Below are 18,658 nucleotides of genomic sequence, written 5' to 3'. Positions count from 1 at the left end.
AGGCTGATGGAAAGGTCAAGATGATTCTAAAAATGAAAATCCTGAGTTGCTGAATGGCCACAAAAACCTCCTGCCTCAAGATCTGCATCAAGTCTGGAAACAGCACTGTGGGCAGCTGACCTCCTACCTGCTGCATAACTTGTGGAGCTTTTCAAGCCCTCTCAGAAGGCAGCAGAGACCATCCCAGTGGAAGCTGCAGTGATGCGGAGGGTGATTCTCACTGCATGGTATGCAGTCAGCCAGCTCAGGGCTTTGTGCTGCAGCCCTGCAGGATGGCCCAGGGTGTGCTGAAGGACACACTTGATGCAGGAGACGCTGACAACAGTGGAGGCTCCAGCCTGGCAGCAGGAAAGGTCAGTCACTGCTGTGCTTGGTCAGCAGAGCAGCTCCCAGGATGACGCTGTGGCTGAAGAGCCTGAGGTGCTCCTTGGGGAGCAATCAGGAGTTTCCAAGCGGATCAGGAAGGCAGGGCCAGCTCTCAGATCCTTCCTGACTCAGTGCTGGTGCCTGCCCTGCCTGAGGATGGAAAAAAGACTGGAGAACACTCAGAGGAGGAGACAAGAGGATAACCAAGGGCCAAGAACAGCAGAGCTTACAAGTCACTCCTGTGATTTAACCAGGGCCTGGAGAGCAGGCTTGGCCAGCTCTACAAAGGACAGAAACTTGCTAGCTTAGTCCTCCTCCACTGAGCAGACAAGGTTATAAATAGGACTCAATGCTCAAAGCTGCAGCTGGCTAATTTTAGTCTGAATTTAGTGGAGGCAGTAATTTATTAAAATAATTACTGTATGAGATTGCTGCATTTTCTGTCACTCAAAAGCAAGATCGGATGTCTCTCTAAAGCATATCTGTCTGCAATTCAATCAAGGCAAACCTACAGAATGTGTTTCTCCAGGCAGTCCAGAGATCACAGTGATCCCTCCTGGCTTTCCTGGTTTTGGGAAGACCTTAAAGTCCTGTGTCTGGCAAGCTGTGGCAGCAAGGAGAGAATTTGGCACACAAATTTACACACTACCATGATGCACCACCACAATAGGGACCAGACTGTCTCAGCAACGTCACTTTTTCAAGGTAAAAATTCTGGGTAATAATTTGTGTATGGTATTTATTGACAAAGATGTCAGGACGAGCAGGGAACCATTTCGATGGTTCAGATGGAATTATACCATCACCTATGGAGAAAAAACTGTCTTCACTGAATGTGTTGGAAAATGATTCCTTAACAATGGCCTGAAATTCCATACTCTGAGCAGACACCTTGGCTATGGCAAACACGTCTTTCCACAGGAAAACCCCTCTGCTCAAACTTACCAAATTTTTAATGTATGTCTTTATACACACAAACAGGGGGAGGCTGTTGCTAAAACACTGTGGGATCAGACTGGGAAAAGCACCTGAACTCACAGATTTCCCTCACTGAACTGCAGAAAGCAAAGATACACCATCCAACTGGAATCTGGAGCTGTTTTTTCCTGGTTAGGCAGGGTCTGTGTGGAAATCACCTGTACTACCAAAATGGCAGCTGCCTTAATGAAACACTGCATTTAAGCACTCTGTATGAACAAACTGTATCCAGTGTACATCCAACATGGAAAGGAATTGAGCAGCAAGCCTTGATGAACTTCCTTGAGCATCTCAGGTGTCAGGGTTGGTGTAAGTCTGTCTGTCCCCTGGAGAGCCAAGAATGATCCCAGGGATGGCAGGGCCCATCCCACAGACCCTGAGAGAAGTGAGCAAGGCCCAGAGGTGACAGCCAGCTTCAATCATGAGTCCAGGTCATCAGGAAGTTCATGGCAATGAGACAGGTGTGTGGCCAGGTTGGCAAGTCAATCCACAGGTCAGCAGCACGATCAGCTCTGGTGAGGTTAACCAGGACCAGTGATCCTCAGTGAGCTCCAGGGTGCCCAGACAGGGCTGACATCAAGGTGGGAATGCAGCTGTGGGCTAGGGTACAGACCCATGGGACCCACAGCCAGGTATGGGCACGTCCACAACTGAGCTGAGACCAACATCCTACAGAGAACAGGCAACATCAGGTAGGGTGTGTGGCTCAGAGCTGGGCTGGAGCACGAGTGTGGCTGTGGGCACAACTGCTCAGGGCCTTTCAGAGCTCTGAGTACTCCCAGAGCCCGGACATCACTTTACATTTCCATGCTGGAAGCAGAGCCATGAGAGCTGTACTGGTTTTACTGCTCTCTCCCCATCCTTCCATGCCCCAGAGTCTGAGGCTGTAGCTGCAGGTACCAGGCAGAGGTGCATGCACACTCCTGAGCCTGACTCACCCAGCTCAATTCCACTCCTGGTGCATTTAGAGCCAGTTCACATTCCAGGTGCCCCAGGTTTTCTCTGCACTGCAAACTCATCACAGAGTCACAGAATCCCGGATTGCTTTGGCTTGACAAGATCATCTTGTCAGCCCGCCTGCCGTGGGCAGGGACACCTCCCATTGTCCCAGGCTGTTCCAAGCCCCAATGTCCAACCTGGCCTTGGGCACTGCCAGGGATCCAGGGGCAGCCACAGCTGCTCTGGGCACCCTGTGCCAGGGCCTGCCCACCCAATTCCTAACTGGATCCTTGGAATTTCTTCCCAAAATCCTATCTAACCCCATCCTCTAACAGTGTGAAGCCATTCCCCTGTTCTGTCACTTCATTCCCTGAACAGTTTCTCTCCATCCTTCTAAGCAATCTCTACAGCCCAGCCCTAGCAAATGTGGTGCAATCAGCTCTACCTTAGAGAGCAGCCAGAGCCTGAAGGAGGACAGAAACATCTCTGAACGCTCCCCCACGAATCTCCATTCAGAAATGTTTCTAAAACTGGGAAAATGAATGTGCCTACAATTCACTTTTATTTTTTGGAAATGGCCTCTGACAGCCTTCTTCGAAAGAATGAATATGTTGATAGAAACAGCATAAGAACATTATTTTTAAAGAGTCATAGCCCAGTTCTAATCTATGAAAATGTCCCTACTCCTCACTCAGAAAAGGGATCTTTGGAAGGAGACATTTGGCATTAACAATTCCAGGGAAGACCACAGCAGAGCTCTTTTCCAGACAGTAGCTGTCCAGCAGCACTGACCAGAAATTATCCTGCAAGATACCATTGAAGCTGCAGGATCTCATTCCTTGTTTTACCCATTTTCAACGGCTTTTCATTCGTTATGTCAGCAAACCAGAAACACAGGCTCTGGAAGGGAAGCTTGCACTCAAGCAGAGACACAGAAAGCTGAACTGGTGATGCTGAAGGGCTTTCCTCACCCGTTCCCATTATGACTGGATTTTCAGCATTTGCCTTATAACAGAAGAATGAGACCAGGGTAAAGACACATTTACAGTCTCAGCTTTACTTCTTCTGACTGCAAGGACCCAAGAAAAGCCAGCTGTGCTCTTCTAAAGTCAGGTGTTAACAGCTGCCTCACAGGGCCTTGGGTTTTGGGAAGAACAGTCTGAGCAGTAGAAAGGTGTGAGGATGTACCGGCCAGCCTGCCTCGGGAGCTCATCATGTCCTCTCCTGTATACTCATCAGGTTAGTGGCTTGTAAATCATAAATCTTATTGGTCATAGGAACTAGGAGAGGTAAAAAGAGGTTAAAAAAAAAAAGGAAAAAGAAAAGTTTATGGGGAGGGAACCTTATGAAAATACTACCTTGATCTGATCTTGAGTGTCCTCATAAAGTTAAAGTTAAAGATACTTGAAAGGACTGGAAACCCATTTGCACAGCTCAGGGCCTGCTGCCTGCAGCAGGGGCAGCTTCCTTTTTTTGCTGCAGAAACCACGGTGCAAGAATGGCTTCAAGCCCAGCACTCAGAACATGTCTCCTCCTCCTCCAGAACTGGCTCCCAGGAACCACACAGCATCAGGCAGGTGCCTAATCTGCCCCTGCCAGGAGAGGGGCAGGGCCTGGGAGGGGCACTGGAACTGTAGGGCCCACTGCAGGCACACTCCTTCCAGAGAAACACAGTGGGAGTTTCTTTTCTGCTTGAGACCCTGGACTGGAACCAGCAGCTCAGCTATTATTACAACTGGTTGGGAAGTGGAAAGACATCAGTGGCAATAAATCCCCTGGAAATGGGAAGCACTGGGAAGGTAAGAATAAGCTAGAGGTGAGCAAAGCCCCAGTGCTCACAGCACACTGCTCCTGAGCTCTGTGCAGGGGCAGCAGAGACCCAGAGCCCTGCTGTCCAACAGCTCCTGTATGGCAGGAAATGGACCCACTGCTGCTCACCAACGGCTTTGCTGGGGGCTGAAAGCACCTCAGTGAAGAGGTGGAGCTTGCAGTGGCAGGGAGCCACAGGAATAACTGTAATATGTGCAGTTATAAGCACTGGGCCATGTCCTTCAGCAGATGGCAGATAACAAGATTAACTTTGTGATGATAATGTTGGACATCTATTTTATGCCCTGCACCTTCTACCATGGTCCATATCCAAGCTTCAGAGAACCTGCATGGCACCTGCCAAGAGCCACCAAACCTTGAAAGTGAGTCTGGTGGACCAAATTCTCATCAAGCCCAGGGTGCCTCATTATAACCCCAAATCATTAAAAACCCGATTCCAGGTGATTTTGGGGTGGAAGCGCCCCCTGCCGGCTGCAGCCCGATGAGCTCGGCTCATTCCTCCTGTCCATCACCCCAAACCCTGGAGCAGGACAGGACAGCCCGGACACCCAGCAAAGCTCAGGGCAGTGCTGGGAAGGGAGCAGCAAGTTCAGCTGTAAAGAACTTCTCTGCAGACTTTTAAAGTATTCAAATCCAGCAGGTAGCGAAAATTCCTCTCAACATGTTTAGTCAAATTTTGCACTGAATTACACTGGCTCATCAAAGCCTTCCCTCTGTGTGGGGAGTGCAGAGCACAGTGCTGTGCAGTTTGCTGACAACTGCCTTGTCCTGAGCTCCCCAAAATAAATCATTTATTAAGTGTGATTTTATAGCAAGCTGCTGAGGTCATTTGCATGATTTTGAAATCAGTGAAAACTCACTGCTTGAAATAATTCCCGAGAAGCTCATAAGAAAGATGCTTCTTCCCTAACATGTATGTTCAGTTATTTATTTAGGGGAGTATAAAAATGTTGTGCATCACTTCAGTTAAACAAGAGCCTAAACCATCAACCCTACAAGGAACATGTGTAGAATTCCATGGACTGGGGTAGGAGCTCAGAGAGATTCCAGACCTAACAGAGGCCCTGTGAGAGGGGATCCCAGCTCAGCTTTACAGTGCCCTGGTCAGCACATGATCCATGTCCTGCCCGCTGCAATCCCACAGCTCCAGTGGAGGGATCCCCAAGAGTGAAGTCTTTCCTGGCAGCCCTGGAGGTGCCAGCCCTGCAGCAGATACTCACTGATGGGGGCGTGCAGAGCCACGTGCTCTTGGTAGGGAGTGTAGTACTTGTACTGCTTGCCACAGAACTCACAGGTGTAATTGCCAGTTTCTGTGAAATAAACAGGGACAAAGGTCAGGAAGGAGAGCAGCTCTCTCACACAGCCTCCAGCTTCTTTTTACAGAGAAACTCGTCAAGAGACACAAACATTCCGCATGCAAGTGGAACTTGCCTGCTCTGTAATCCACAAGTCCTTTTCCCAAGAAAGGAAACATTCAAAACAGAGAGATGGACCACGCTTAAAAGGCCCAGTAGAACTGAGCAAGCTGCCAAAGATTACCCCAAAATTACAGCAAGTAAGTGTGCAAAACAAGGGAGAGAATCCACTTCTAAAGTCTGCAATTATAGATGACACAGTTCTATCCTCTGGTTACAGAGTCTGGGATGTGTAGACAACAGAACAGTCAAACCAAGAAATGAACAGTCAAGTTCAAGTATTAGAGAACTTTTATTTGGAATTGTGGAGTTCTCTTGCAGGAGGAGAGGCTTTTCTAGAGTAACTGTGCTCATTCCTGCTTTGGGGAAACTGGAAATAATGGATTGTAACCACACACTGACACCTCCTCTTCTTGCCAGTGCTGGGAGTACAGAACTGGCAGCAAGCTGCAACATGAAGGAAAATCCATGGATAATCGATTGTTTCCAAAATGGAAAATTCAGAGTAATGCTTTGGCAAAACCTGGTGTTCTCTGTTTCCCTCTGCTCTGTTTGAGCACCCACCACAAAGGCAGTGTGAATGAATCACCTGCCAGCTCTCAGTGCACCTTCAAGCCCTCTCTCATCCCTGCCAGATTGCTTTTCCCCTGAACTCCCTTCCCTTCCTCTTTGCAGAGCTCTTGAGCAGAACATATCACAAGGCTGCAGCTCTTAAGGCCAGAGCTGTTGGTGTTTGATGCTCCTTTGAGAGTGAACGTATCTGTGAGCACCCAAATCCCAACTCCTCTGTGTAATGCAGTGCTTCCTGCTTTTTCTAGAGGCACTGCACCAAAGGCAGGTGTGAACCCCTGAGCTTTCCTTTTTATTTGACACAATAACGACTCTTACTCGGCCCAATCTTCTGGAAGGGCTCGGGCTCCTCCTCCTTCACGTCGTCGGCGGCGATGACGGCCTGGTCGTAGGGGTCTGCAAGAGAACAGAACCAGAGGACAGCTGACAACACCTCAGCTTTGCCTGCTACAGCTGCATGGGCACTGAATGCTCCTGCACCTGTAATCACATTTCCATCTGTAACAGGACTGGAAGACAAGAATTATAAACCAGTGACCCCTCTGCCTGACTTGTCCTTCCTCCTCCTCAGATGCCCCAGGACTACCCCTGGTCCCAGCCCATTAACAGGCCTTGTAGGAATTAATGTTTAAAAAATACAGAGAAAAACTAAATGAACACACTGCCAAGTCTGATCCATATTTTCTTCCAGGGAACCTCCCCTCTAATGCTGCTATACTGGCTGACAGTGGGCATGGCAATGCAGTCTGCAGGCACATCACCTAACAAATACCAACCTGGGACTTCTACCAGCTAACAGCACAGCTAGCAACAAATCACAACCCAACCCACTTTAAAGAAGAATTTGGTTTATGCCTTGAACAATTTACAAGATCACCAAAGATATGAAATACCTGCTTCTTTGATTGTCTGAAGCCTGACCAAGTGTATGTGCAACAAAAGCCTGGTATCTGCTAGGGCTGGGCATCAACCTACTGGCTGTGGACACTGGGGAGGGAGAGGATGCTCCTGTCCCACTGCAACCCCTGACAAAACTCCTTTGACTCTTACAAGCTCAGAATCGACCTGCTGTGTCTGAACAACTGAATGCTTGAAAAGGTTTGTGAAATAAAGCACACAAAGGAGCTCAGCTTACCTGCCCGGTTTTCTGGGGCCCCTTCCACACTAAAAACTAACACAGAATAGAAGAAGGAGGGGAAGAAACAAAACAGAAATTAAATCCTCTTAAATGGTCTTGTTTTCCTCCTGCATTTCACATACTGCTGCAGCACATTTCAGCCCCGCTGAATAAACCAGGCTTTGTGCCCCAGTCCCTCCTCTTCCCAGCAGCATCCTCACAGGACCTGGTTGAGCATGCCCAGCCCTAATACACACAGATGCTCAAGGCCTTTGTTCTGACCCTGACACGACCCCAGGTGAAGTTCAGGTGCACAACTGCCTCACCCCTGTGTGTGGTGGAACACAGCAGCCCCAGGCAGGGGCTGGGACAGTTATTGGAGCCATTTCCAAGCCCTCTCGTGGCCCTCGGCAGAGCTCCCTGAGACATTTCTGACTGGAGCAGCCACATTCCCCTCACAGTGACTGTCAGTGCCACCAGTTTTCTTCCGGCTCCACACAGGAGGAAGGGAGCTGGCAGTGGTGCCCTGCAGGAGAACACTGGCAGCCCTTAGAGCACATTCAGACGTCCACACATTCCAGGTAAACACAACCATTTTTTTGGACAACCATGTACTGTGAAAAAACACTTGCTTTTCTGACACAACCCCAGACATTCAAAACCTGCTGCTCTTCAAGCAGCCTCTTTCTAGAACTCTCCTTGGCCAAGTGAGGAGCAGTACTGACAGGCTTGCAGCACACACAGGGAAGGTCTGGAGTATCTGTGGGCTCCAAGGTGTGGAGCTTTAGATGTTCAGTAAGCAGGGGGCAAGCCAGTATATTGATATTCATTTACCCCAATGCAGAATAAAGAAACACTGCTTCTGGCAGTGGGTACCTGTTTGTGTCCAGGTGGCACCAGCCTAGGCCACATCTACAGTCACAGAGGAAAAACTGGCCTTTAAGGACCACTGACAACTTCATCAGTTCACTACCACAATGATTAACAAGAATAAAACATTTCCCAACTCTGAAATCTGAAATACTTCACAGACAAGTATGCTGGGAACAAACCTGTAAATTCAGAAACCAAAGAACAACCAACTTCTTCCCAGCAAATAATCAGGCTGACCATTTATCTTGAGGCACTCAGTCCCAGGATCTCCATCCTAACCATGAATCTCACTGCAGACACACTGCAAGGTCCCCAGGTCCCAGCATGGTCTTGTGCTGATGCACACAGAGAGAATCAGGCACAGCAAACTCCTTCCTGCAGTGCCTGCAGACTGTGCCTCCATGGCAAAGATAGGTGACCATGCAGTGCCAAGTCCTGCACACCACAGGCCACACACTCCTGCACTGCCACATTTGGCTTCCCCAAAGACTTCTCAGCCTAGTTCAGGTGTCTGAGTGTCAAAACATCACTCAAAACATTACTCACCATCCACGGCATGTAGGTCTCTGTGCTCTTGGAAGCAGCTATAGTATTTATATTTTTTCCCACAAATGTCACACGTGTACCTAAAATTGTCTGTAGGAAGAAGAAAACAGACCAGTTAGAAATCCTGAGGAGAAAGGCAAGCTCTGCAACCACACTGCTCAATCAGACACCCCCATGCACTGACACATCCCACATGCTCTGTCTCTAAGGCATACAGGCAACAAATGCCTCACACTGTCCCCCCTGCCCCACACTATATGGCTTGGGGCATATTCTGATTTATTTCCTCTTCAGACAGAGCAGACCCCACAGACCTCACAGCAACAAGGCTGCAGGGCAGCAGGCCCTGCTAGCATCTCCTTTGGAAGTTCAGGGACAAGCAGCTGTTGGTCAGGATGGGGACAAAGGGGCAGAACTAAACACAGAGCGAATGCTGATAAAAACTAAAGCCTTAAGACACCACCTCTAATGTGGACTGGATATGAGCACACCCCTGCTTCTCACTGCTGCTGTTTACTGATTCCTAAGTGCACCCACGATCCTGTCAGAAGCAACAAGCCCAGGACACCCAACAACCCAAGGCACACAGGACAGTAAGGTGCTCAGTGAAGGGAGGACTGATGAAGCTTGGTTTCACATCCATTTGTTCCCTACATCTCATCACTTCATTCCAGCATCAACCAACCCTTCACCACAGCTGTGTGAGGCAGAGAGATGCAAAACACCTCCAAGTGTTTATGAATCTGGTTTGTTCTGAATGGGGAGCAGTGGCTTTAGCTCGGCTATCACATCAGTGCAAGAGCAGGATTTCCCTGGCCAGTTTGGTGGGGTGTTTCCCCCCTGCGCTGCCTGTCACACCCTGGGGTACAGACTGCCCTCCCTGAGCAGTCACCCCAGCTGTCACACAACCCCAGGCTGATGACTGGTGCTATGAGCCCACAGCAAAGTGGCAAACATAATAAAGTCCACAGCAAATAGAGTGAAACACATCGGTTTGTACAGCCACAAAGGATCGCCAAACCAGTGTGTTTCCTTCCCAGCAGGAGCAAGGAGTGCAGGCAGCAGCTCCCAGAGCTGCAGAGGACCTGCCATTCAGCAAGCTCCCCTGCAACAGTGTAGTTGTATCCATGTATCCCTACTATCAGCAAAGCTAAAGCCTTGTGTTTACCTCTTCCATGCTGTGTTCAAACACACCAGACTATGCACATTCAATAAGCTTTTATTTTACTTCTCCATCACTTTACTTTTAAAATTACTCCATATTTTAAGCTAGGATATACTGGTACAGTGTAATCACTCAGTTGGGTTCAGCACTCAGTCCAGCAGCACATGGGGGTCAGCACTAAATAAAGGATCACTGTCACCCTTTATTCAGAGTGACTGCAGAAGCTATGATGATCTAGCAGAGAAAAATGCCAAATCTAAACCGTGTTAAATAGCTGGGCTTAAATAGCTGGGCATAAGAACTTTACCTCTGTGACTAAAATATATATGTATCTTAATCAGAGCACAGCAGTGCTAAGCTAAAGTCAAGGGGGTTTTAGAAGTCTAGGCTGGACAAGCAAGGAGAAAGGGACTCGCTGCAAAGACAATGCATGGCTCAGGGATAGGAGGAGAAACAACAGACCACACCTGTGAGAACATTCCACTGGCAGAAGCACTGGCAAGTCACGTTTAACTGTGCTTGCTCCATTACGTGATTTAGTGCTCCTTCTGTGGTCACACAACAGTGCTGAGGGCCCCCCCCTACCCTGGGCCCTGTCCCACAAGGAAGAGGATCTAATGATTGCTGCTGAGTATCTGCAGCTGTTGCTAAAACCCCCCAGACAATTAGCACCGTCAATTAGCAAGTCAAGTAGCAGAGATACTCCTAACTTGGCATCAGCAGTTAGTCCCACCTCGATGGGTGTCCCCAGACCAAGGAATCATTTCCTTTCTGCAGTGCAGTGAGCTCTACAGGACCAACAGAAGATTAACTCTTCAAAGGAGTCCCAAAGACCAGGCACTTTCATATTCAGAGAACAAAAACTTATGGCCTTAGTTAGGAAGAAAAGAACTCAGTAAATAAGAAGACTTGTTAGAACAGAAGAAAATTAACTAACACACCATTTCACAGGGCCAGGCACAGCTACCTGTGGTCCCTGTCACACAGGGGTGATGTTACTGTCCCCAGCAGAGCCCTTGCTGGGTGTGAGCACCTCTTCCTGGGCAGTGCAGGGGAACATGGAACACGGTAACAGCACTGCCCTGGAGAACAGGGTTTTGCTGGTGTTGTTAGGGGACTGTCCCTACAGGCAGAAAGATCTCCAGGGTTTACAGAGAAGCATTTCTTCCAGCTGGTCTAGCTTGGCACTGATCTCCTGGGTTCTGTAGGAGAGAACACCCAGCAAAGAGTGCCCAGGCTCAGTGACAGGAGCTTTATAGAGAATTCACAAAGTACTGAGAGCTGCCCCTGTGCAGCCAAGCTTTACCTCTCTGAACAAGAGTCCCTGTTCAGGCTGCTCCCAGAGAGCCAGATCTCCTCCTTACCCAACAAAGCCATCTCTGCTGACAGCCTTGGAACATGCCCAGTGCTGACCCTAGCAGACACTGATTTCTTAGCAAGAAACTCCCTGGGAAGAACTAGCCCTGCAGTACCTCTTAGAACCACAGAATCTCCTGGGCTGGAAGAGACCCACAAGGATCAGACACCCCAACAATCTCAAGAGCATTGTCCAAACGCTTCTTGAGTTCTGTCAGGCTGTGCCCACAGGGAACCTGTTCCAGGGCACTTTACCTGCTGTGAGTTATAACTCCTACCCCAAGGTATCCAGCTGGGGCACAATATCCAGTACCTGTAACACAGCTTGCCATGGGAGGAGCTGCAAGGGACTCCAGGTGCTCAGGTGTGGCTGCCAGCCCACACTGAAACCATCCTCAAACCTCTAGAGAGGTGGATCCAGACAGAGCCGAACTAACACGACCTAGGCAAGTCTGCTCAGATTCAAACTCTCTGCTGCCATCAGGGGCTCCACCCAAAGCACAACCACACCAGCAGGCACTGTTAGGGCAGGGGAGGACAATCCTGAGCCCCCAGCACATGGGTTCAGTGCTGGCCCCTGCTGGTATTCACATCCTTGCTGCCAGCTGAGCAATGATCCTGCTGCAAACAGACCTTCAAACTGCTTCAAAGACATCTGGTTAAACCCCAGACTCCAGCAAGTATCCTTCTCCTTCATGCTCAGGAGCCTTTCCAACACGAGCAGGGATTCCAGAGAGAGGTCTGGTGAGTACCAGCTGTACTTATTTAGTCAGCTCACAATTCATCTTTAATACATAGACCAAAATACAGCACCTCATCTTGCTAGTAGTAGAAAAGGCAAGGCACAGCCTCATTACAAGGCAGCTCCTCAGCTATAAAGGACTGGCACACTCAGATGGCAAATGGGCAGGTTTTTCAGGTACCCCAAGAAATAACTCCACGGGGCGTGAAGAAAGTTTTGACCCCTCTGCTTGTAATAAAAATTAAATAAAAGAGAGAGAATGAGCTGCTCTTCTCTCTCATCTCCAGGATCTGCTGCCAGCTGGCTCCAGTGGTGTCTCCAGCACTCACTAGGACTGGCTGAACCCCCTGCCCCAGGGCTGAGCTCAGCTCTCTTCCCAGACCCTGTGTTCAAGATTTGGAGAATTTTTGTTGGTTTGATTCACATATTCCCCAGAGAAGGAAGCACATATGCCATTTTGGAAAGAGAGGGCAGAGAACACATGTCCAGCAGTGGCAGCCAGAACAAGACACTTCTTTCCTTAGGACACTTGGCCTCAGTAGATTTTGCTTTAGAAACCTAGGAAGGGAATAAGAGCAATCAGAAATGTGTTGAAAGGTCAGGAGCTCTGTATTACTAAAAATACAGCTAGAAATGCAGATCACCTAACCCACCCTCCTAAGTGCAGGAATACCACAAAAGCTGGGTACAAACTGGTTCCTACTGGGCTCCAAAAGCTCTGCACAGCATCCCAGAAACCCAGACTGGAAACAGTCCCATCCAGCTGACACCCCTGCAGTGCTGCCAGCACAGCCCATGAAGGGTCCCAAACGCTGGGCTCTCCCCACAGCAGCTGCAGGAGAGCTGCTTATCCAGGGTGAAGAACAATTTTCACCTGGCCCAGAATTCACACTGAGCTTTCAAACAGCATAAACCACAAAAGGTTCTTGATAGAGGAGCTCTCTCAGCAACTGGCACTCTGCAGATACCCTAAAATCCCATTGATCCTACTCTTGCAGAGCACTGCAGGAACAGATGTCTTGCAGGGACAGCCTCCACATGTGGAAGGGCAAAACTGCTGAATCTAAACAGATCACAACACCCTGTTGAATTCTTCCTAACATCCAGAAGTGCTGCAGATCCCAGTCAGGATAAAAGCAGAAAAATTAGAAGAGGGCAGTCTGGACAGCACTGCTTGTCCTGCTCCATGATCAGGGTGGCTCCTTCGCACCAGCACGTTTGGGAATGGCAAAGGAAGCACCCAACATAAGGAATTCTAGTCTAAATCATACATTCAATGACAATTCCACGTTCCTCATTCACCTTGGCAAACAAGGTTTCCCAAACATAAAGTCCAGGAGCAGCTCTTAAAGGGGAGGGGCTGGATTTCTTACAGCTGCAGTACATTTATATCACCTCTCTCTTTAAGGCTGTGATGTTTCTGTCCCCAAAAACGCTTTCGGAGTGGGGCTTAAGTGACCACAAAGGATCAGCATCATCCCTTCAGCTTTGGCCAGTGGATCATCAGTCGATGACATGCTCTGATTCTCAGTTTCACATTCCTTGTTTCCTGAAAATATGCTGGCAGATGCTCAAGTCCTGCTGGTGACAAACCCAGAGGGCTGGAGTTGGAGAATGGCTTTGAGGCAGTACCTGGAAAAAGCATCACCTTTCCTGGGATATCTGCCTCACTGGAAGGAGCCATGAGCAACACCAGCACTCTTCAGGAAAAGCCTGTCCCCATGACTAATTCACCTGATGCAAAGAAACAGGAAAGGATGGCATTTTCTGAGGAACATGCTGCATGCTTCCCACTGGGAAACACCTTTCCAAGCTGTGTCCAGGGCACACTCTACCTGAGCAGCCTCCCCAGAAGACCCAGAGTGCAGCTACTGCTTCCTTAAAATACATCAGGGAAAAAACAAAACATCTGGGACCCTCACTTGTTTCTGTGGATTCCACCCAGGGCAGCACAAAGACAGCTCTGGAGAGAGGCTTCTTCTCCCTTTCCGCAGCCAGAGGGGCACCTAGATGGAAAGGAACACATTTATGGCTTCCTAGGCTGGCAGGACATCCCCCCCGCAGGCTCACAGCCAATTCCTTTGACCTGAGCCCTTGGCATCTTTTGGGGATTCCTTCCAGACTGGCAGTGAGGAGTGGCAGAGTCAGGGCTTCAGACAGGAGCACAGACCTCCCTCTCCTCCCCACTGGAACTGTGCCTTGCACACAGGTTACAGCTTTGCAGCAGCATTTTACAGCCAGGGACAGAGTTGCCAGTAAAATCAGCTTCAATTTACATCAGAACTCTACTTAAAGGTGTCTAATGGCAAAATTCTTTGAAAAGGGAGCAGGACTGAGCCCAAAGTCAGCAGCAAACCCTCAAGAGGATTAAAGTACCCAGAGTTACATTAGTAAGGATTAAATAATAATAAAATCCAGAATTCTGGAAAGGACAGAAACCCTCGCACACAAAGGCGCAAGCCAGATCCTAAGTGAGGGTAAGGAAAAAATTTTCCCTGTGGGCAAACTATCCCAAGATCACTCAGTTCACAATAATTTACTTCCTTCCCACAAACATTTAGCCTCTGTCAGGAACACAGGAGACATCGAGGAACACACTGGATTAACACTGTGCTTCCCACGCTTCACACAGGGGCATCCTTGGGACACAAACTGCCAAGCTAGGAATAATCCCAAATCCTCACACAGAGAGGTCAAATCCCCTGAAATGACCCAAAAATTGGTGCAAGGTGCTGGCTCACCTTCCAGCTGGCATGGAGCCACAGGTTTGTGCTTGCCTTCTCCATGAAGGACTCCAGAGCCATTCCAGCTGCTACAGGTGCAGTCAGGAGCTACAAGGCTGAATTCACCTCACAGCAATTTTTAAGCCTTCAAGTCGGTAGGCAGAGGCATCTATAAATTGTGTGATATTTTATTGAAACCATGTGTCAGCTGAATGTATCACAATGGAGATTTCAATGCACACTATCCAGGCCTGGATATAATCCCACCAGGTTTGGAAACTTGGATGCTAGATTACCAGGAATTTCCCTGCAGAGGGCAATATCCTGGTTTAATTTCTGGGAGAATTAACCCTTGTTCAGAATAGTCTGATGGTCACAAACTCTATTTTTTTTTTTTAATGCTTTAGGGAAAAGATGTCTTGGACTCTACTCACTGGATGCTGAGAGACAAAAGACATTCTCAGGATGTTACACATCAAAGAATTTCCTTGTCCCTGAGTTAAAAGTATGCTCAAGTTGAATCCAAACAAATAGCAAATATCAGCCATTTAAAGCAAAAATATTTTACAATTATCCCCCAAATCATGATCATGAAGCAGGATATTGAGACTCCATGACAGAATTCATACACATGAGAACACGTAACAACATGAGCAGATCGTGTCTCATCCTGCCTCATTCTGGTGTCACTTCAGGGCAGGGCAGGGTTCTTTTTTTGGAAATTCAAAGTGTAAATGAGGTGAAGATAAAGAATGGTCTAATCAGCATCTTAAGGTGTTACTCCTAACAATCTGACAATGAACTACCTCAACTTGCACAATTAAAAAGTAGGTGTACTTGAACCTACATAACCTGTAAAAGATGGAAGATTTGTCTTGCTATCAATAAGCACCTGAAGCTCCATCTCAAGTGAAAAAGTCCATTCAGTCCACATTGTGGAGTTCTGCACAACACACAATAAAGACAATTTTATTTTAAAGCCCCTTCTGGGGTAAAAATGGTTTGGCTGGGAACACACCACTCATCTGTCTCAAAACTGCTTGGATTAAATGATGTAGCACTAAGAGTTTCATAAATGAAAAGCAAACTTCCTCCTGACTTTTTCCTACTCATTTGTCCAGGACAAGAAATTCTGTTCTTACTGTGATTTCCAGATGGGAATTCACATGGATCATCACTGCCTGGTTTCCAAAGTGGAAAGAAGAAGTGCTAGCTAAATGACTGAGCAGCACTGAAGAAGAGATCCTGACTCCAAAAAACCTGTTAACGAACAAAATGAAATTAAATTTAGCCAGGGGGATGCAGGATCTTCCTCTCCACAATCACCAGAGGCAATCATGAACACCAACCCTTCTGCTTAGGCTGAAAGGAAAAGGTGTCAGAAAGGTGATCCCTGTACTCCTCTGCCTTTCCGGTTATGAAGATCCTTAGGATGGAAACTACTGAGAATTAAAATACTTAAAATACTGAAGGTGTATGGGTTTGTTTGCTATTCAGGTTCAACATTGCTGAGATGCCAACAAGCAGCTAAACAGAAAAACGTCAGGCTGAAAGAGGAATTTGGAATAATCACTGGCATAGCTGTTGTACACCTCTTTTGTTGCTAAATTCCAACTCACATTGGAAGATGGAAAGTGCATCCCTCACTGGATATACCAGGGATGTATTTCTGCCTTCACTAAAACTCTCCTGGCATCTTGAGGACAAACTGAGGGATGACCAGAACAGTCTGGGATTACTAAAATTCTTATCCTCTTTTTATTAAAATAAATATATTTCTCTATCATTTACCTGCCTAGGAACTCTGTAAAAGATTAGTTTCCAACTATTAACATCCAGATTTCTGTAAACATGATCTATTTGGGCAGCATCTGAGAAAGAATTGCATATTAGCAATTTTCTGTATAAGATGATCTGAAGAGCACAGAATTATAAACAACTTGAAAGCCTCCTCTTCTAAAATCTCTGATTAAAACTACCCAGAGGGACACTGCTCCTCTCCAGAGCTATGGAACTGCAGGACTTGCAGAACATCAAACCCTCCCATGTGTGTCCTGCTCCTGAGCACGTCTTTGGGACTGGGACAGAAACACACTGGATATCCAGGAACTGTTCCAAATTTCACCCACCTCAGACAGAGGGAAGGTCACAGAATTACAAAATATTCTGGGTTACAAGGGAGCCACAGGAATCACGAGTGCAGCCCCTGTCCCTGCCCAGACCCCCCAACAATCCCAGCCTGTCCATCCCTGGCAGCGCTGTCCAAACGCTCCTGGAGCTCTGGCACCCTCGGGGCCGTGCCCATTCCCTGGGGAGCCTGGGCAGTGCCCAGCACCCTCTGGGGGAAGAACCTTGCCCTGAGATCCAGCCTGACCATCCCCATATCTTGGGATAAGTATCTCCAATATCTCAGGTTTTAAACTTAAAATTTCTTCACACTGCAAACTCCTGAACTCAGTTTCTTACTATTTGCTTAATTCCTGCACTGAAATTTATCATCCTTGGTCTCAGCCCATTGGTCACTTACATGTGCAGATGAACATATTCATCCCCCTGTTTGGCAAATGGGAATCTAAAGAGATTTACCTACTTAAAATACAAACACATTAGGAAAATAAAATCCGTTTTTACAGCTCTCCCCAAGGAGCAGGAGAATTATTAAATAAGAGCACTGGAAAATGAATCAGGCAGTTGTAAATGATTCAGGGGTCACCGCGGTGGCTGCACGTGGGTGTGCACACACACAGCATTCACTGTATCACATTTTTCACTGGGCAAGGTGTCAGTGAGTGGAACAAAGCAACTTCCTGGGCTCTGCTCTGCTATCCCCCAGAAAAGTAAAACAAATCAAAAGTTACATTTACTTTAAGGAAACATTTATGTTGCAAATTAATCAAGAAACAGAGATGCTAAAAGGTCCTTCCTCAACCATAAATTAACACCAGCAAACCACCTCCACATCCCATCCCTTGTCAGAACATTACAAACGCTGTATCCTGTATGAGTAAGGTGTGGGCAAGAAAACCTTCATTTTGACTACATTAATTTCATGGTTTAAATTCACAGTCCTCCAAATGTTTTTGCACATGCAAGGCGTTAGCACTGTGCCTCCACAGTTAACATTTGCAAGGCATATTCCAGCCCACATCCCTGCTTCTAACCTTTCACTGGTTTGTTTTTTCAATTCCTTCTCAGGCTGAACTTTCTCACACTTAGTCAGAGCCCAAAGGGAATATGTTTTTAAAAGATCATATCAATCACTTTTATTTATGGGGTTCTGAAATATTTATTGCGTATTCCATTTTGGAAAAAAAATGCACTTTCTGTTTTTCCTCACTGTAACTGCAGTGGAGACACACATGGATGTACACCTGTGCCCAGGTGATGAATTTGAGGGCATCTGGCTGAGAAACTGGAAAGGAAAATATTCTGTCTGCTGCCTAGAGAATCCTTAGAGCCAGTGAACATTAGTGACCCTCTCCCACCAACTGTTCTGTCGTAGCCCAGCACCCAGGCACACACAGTAAGTATGAGCAGCTACAAATGGGGAAGAAAAAAGTACACTCAGGATGCATTTATATTAAATATATCTATTTTATTAAATTTTCAAAAATAGCTCTTCTGAAGATAATTTTGGCACCTCTTGCCACCCTATTTATCCTTAAGAGCAGATATTTTAAACCCTGTGACTCTGCAGCAGGTGCTGTGAATCTCTGCCTTTGCATTTGCTCCTGAGCTGCTCATCAGGCTGTGTGGTGACACTGTCTGACAAATTCCAATGACCACATTTTGCTTCTCCTGCAGCCTGAGGGTGGTCTGAAACATCCAGATATATCCTCACCTGTGAGATGCTATTTGTGATTTTCAAAACGTATTTGCAAGCAAGGAGAAGGGGCTCAACACAACAGAAAAGCCAAGAGACATCAAGAAATATCAGGTTGTGTTATTTGGGATCAGCTGGGATTTTGTGGGATGTGGCCCAGGAGTTTCTAGTCTGTGGGGCTGGTCACAGTGAGCATTAATGTTCTCTGACAGCTG

The 18,658-nt window shown here is 47.4% G+C and overlaps 1 protein-coding gene across 1 annotated transcript in view; it reads right to left on the bottom strand.

Annotated features, from left to right (window-relative positions):
* ZNF618 (zinc finger protein 618) overlaps nucleotides 1-18,658 on the bottom strand; it is a 148,470-nt gene that overhangs the window by 32,363 nt on the left and 97,449 nt on the right. The window contains exons 7-11 of the mRNA XM_088177679.1: nucleotides 13,820-13,903; nucleotides 8,635-8,724; nucleotides 7,234-7,269; nucleotides 6,417-6,494; nucleotides 5,334-5,423 (exon numbers count right to left, since the gene is read on the bottom strand). Coding sequence (XP_088033805.1) covers nucleotides 5,334-5,423; nucleotides 6,417-6,494; nucleotides 7,234-7,269; nucleotides 8,635-8,724; nucleotides 13,820-13,903 — 378 coding nt within the window. The remainder of the gene's footprint in view (nucleotides 1-5,333; nucleotides 5,424-6,416; nucleotides 6,495-7,233; nucleotides 7,270-8,634; nucleotides 8,725-13,819; nucleotides 13,904-18,658) is intronic.

This window comes from Sturnus vulgaris, chromosome 22 (genome assembly GCF_052056855.1).
Source record: "Sturnus vulgaris isolate bStuVul1 chromosome 22, bStuVul1.hap1, whole genome shotgun sequence".
NCBI lineage: Eukaryota > Metazoa > Chordata > Aves > Passeriformes > Sturnidae > Sturnus > Sturnus vulgaris.
The sequence above is the reverse complement of the archived record's forward strand: the minus strand, read 5'-3'. Positions and strand labels throughout refer to the sequence as shown.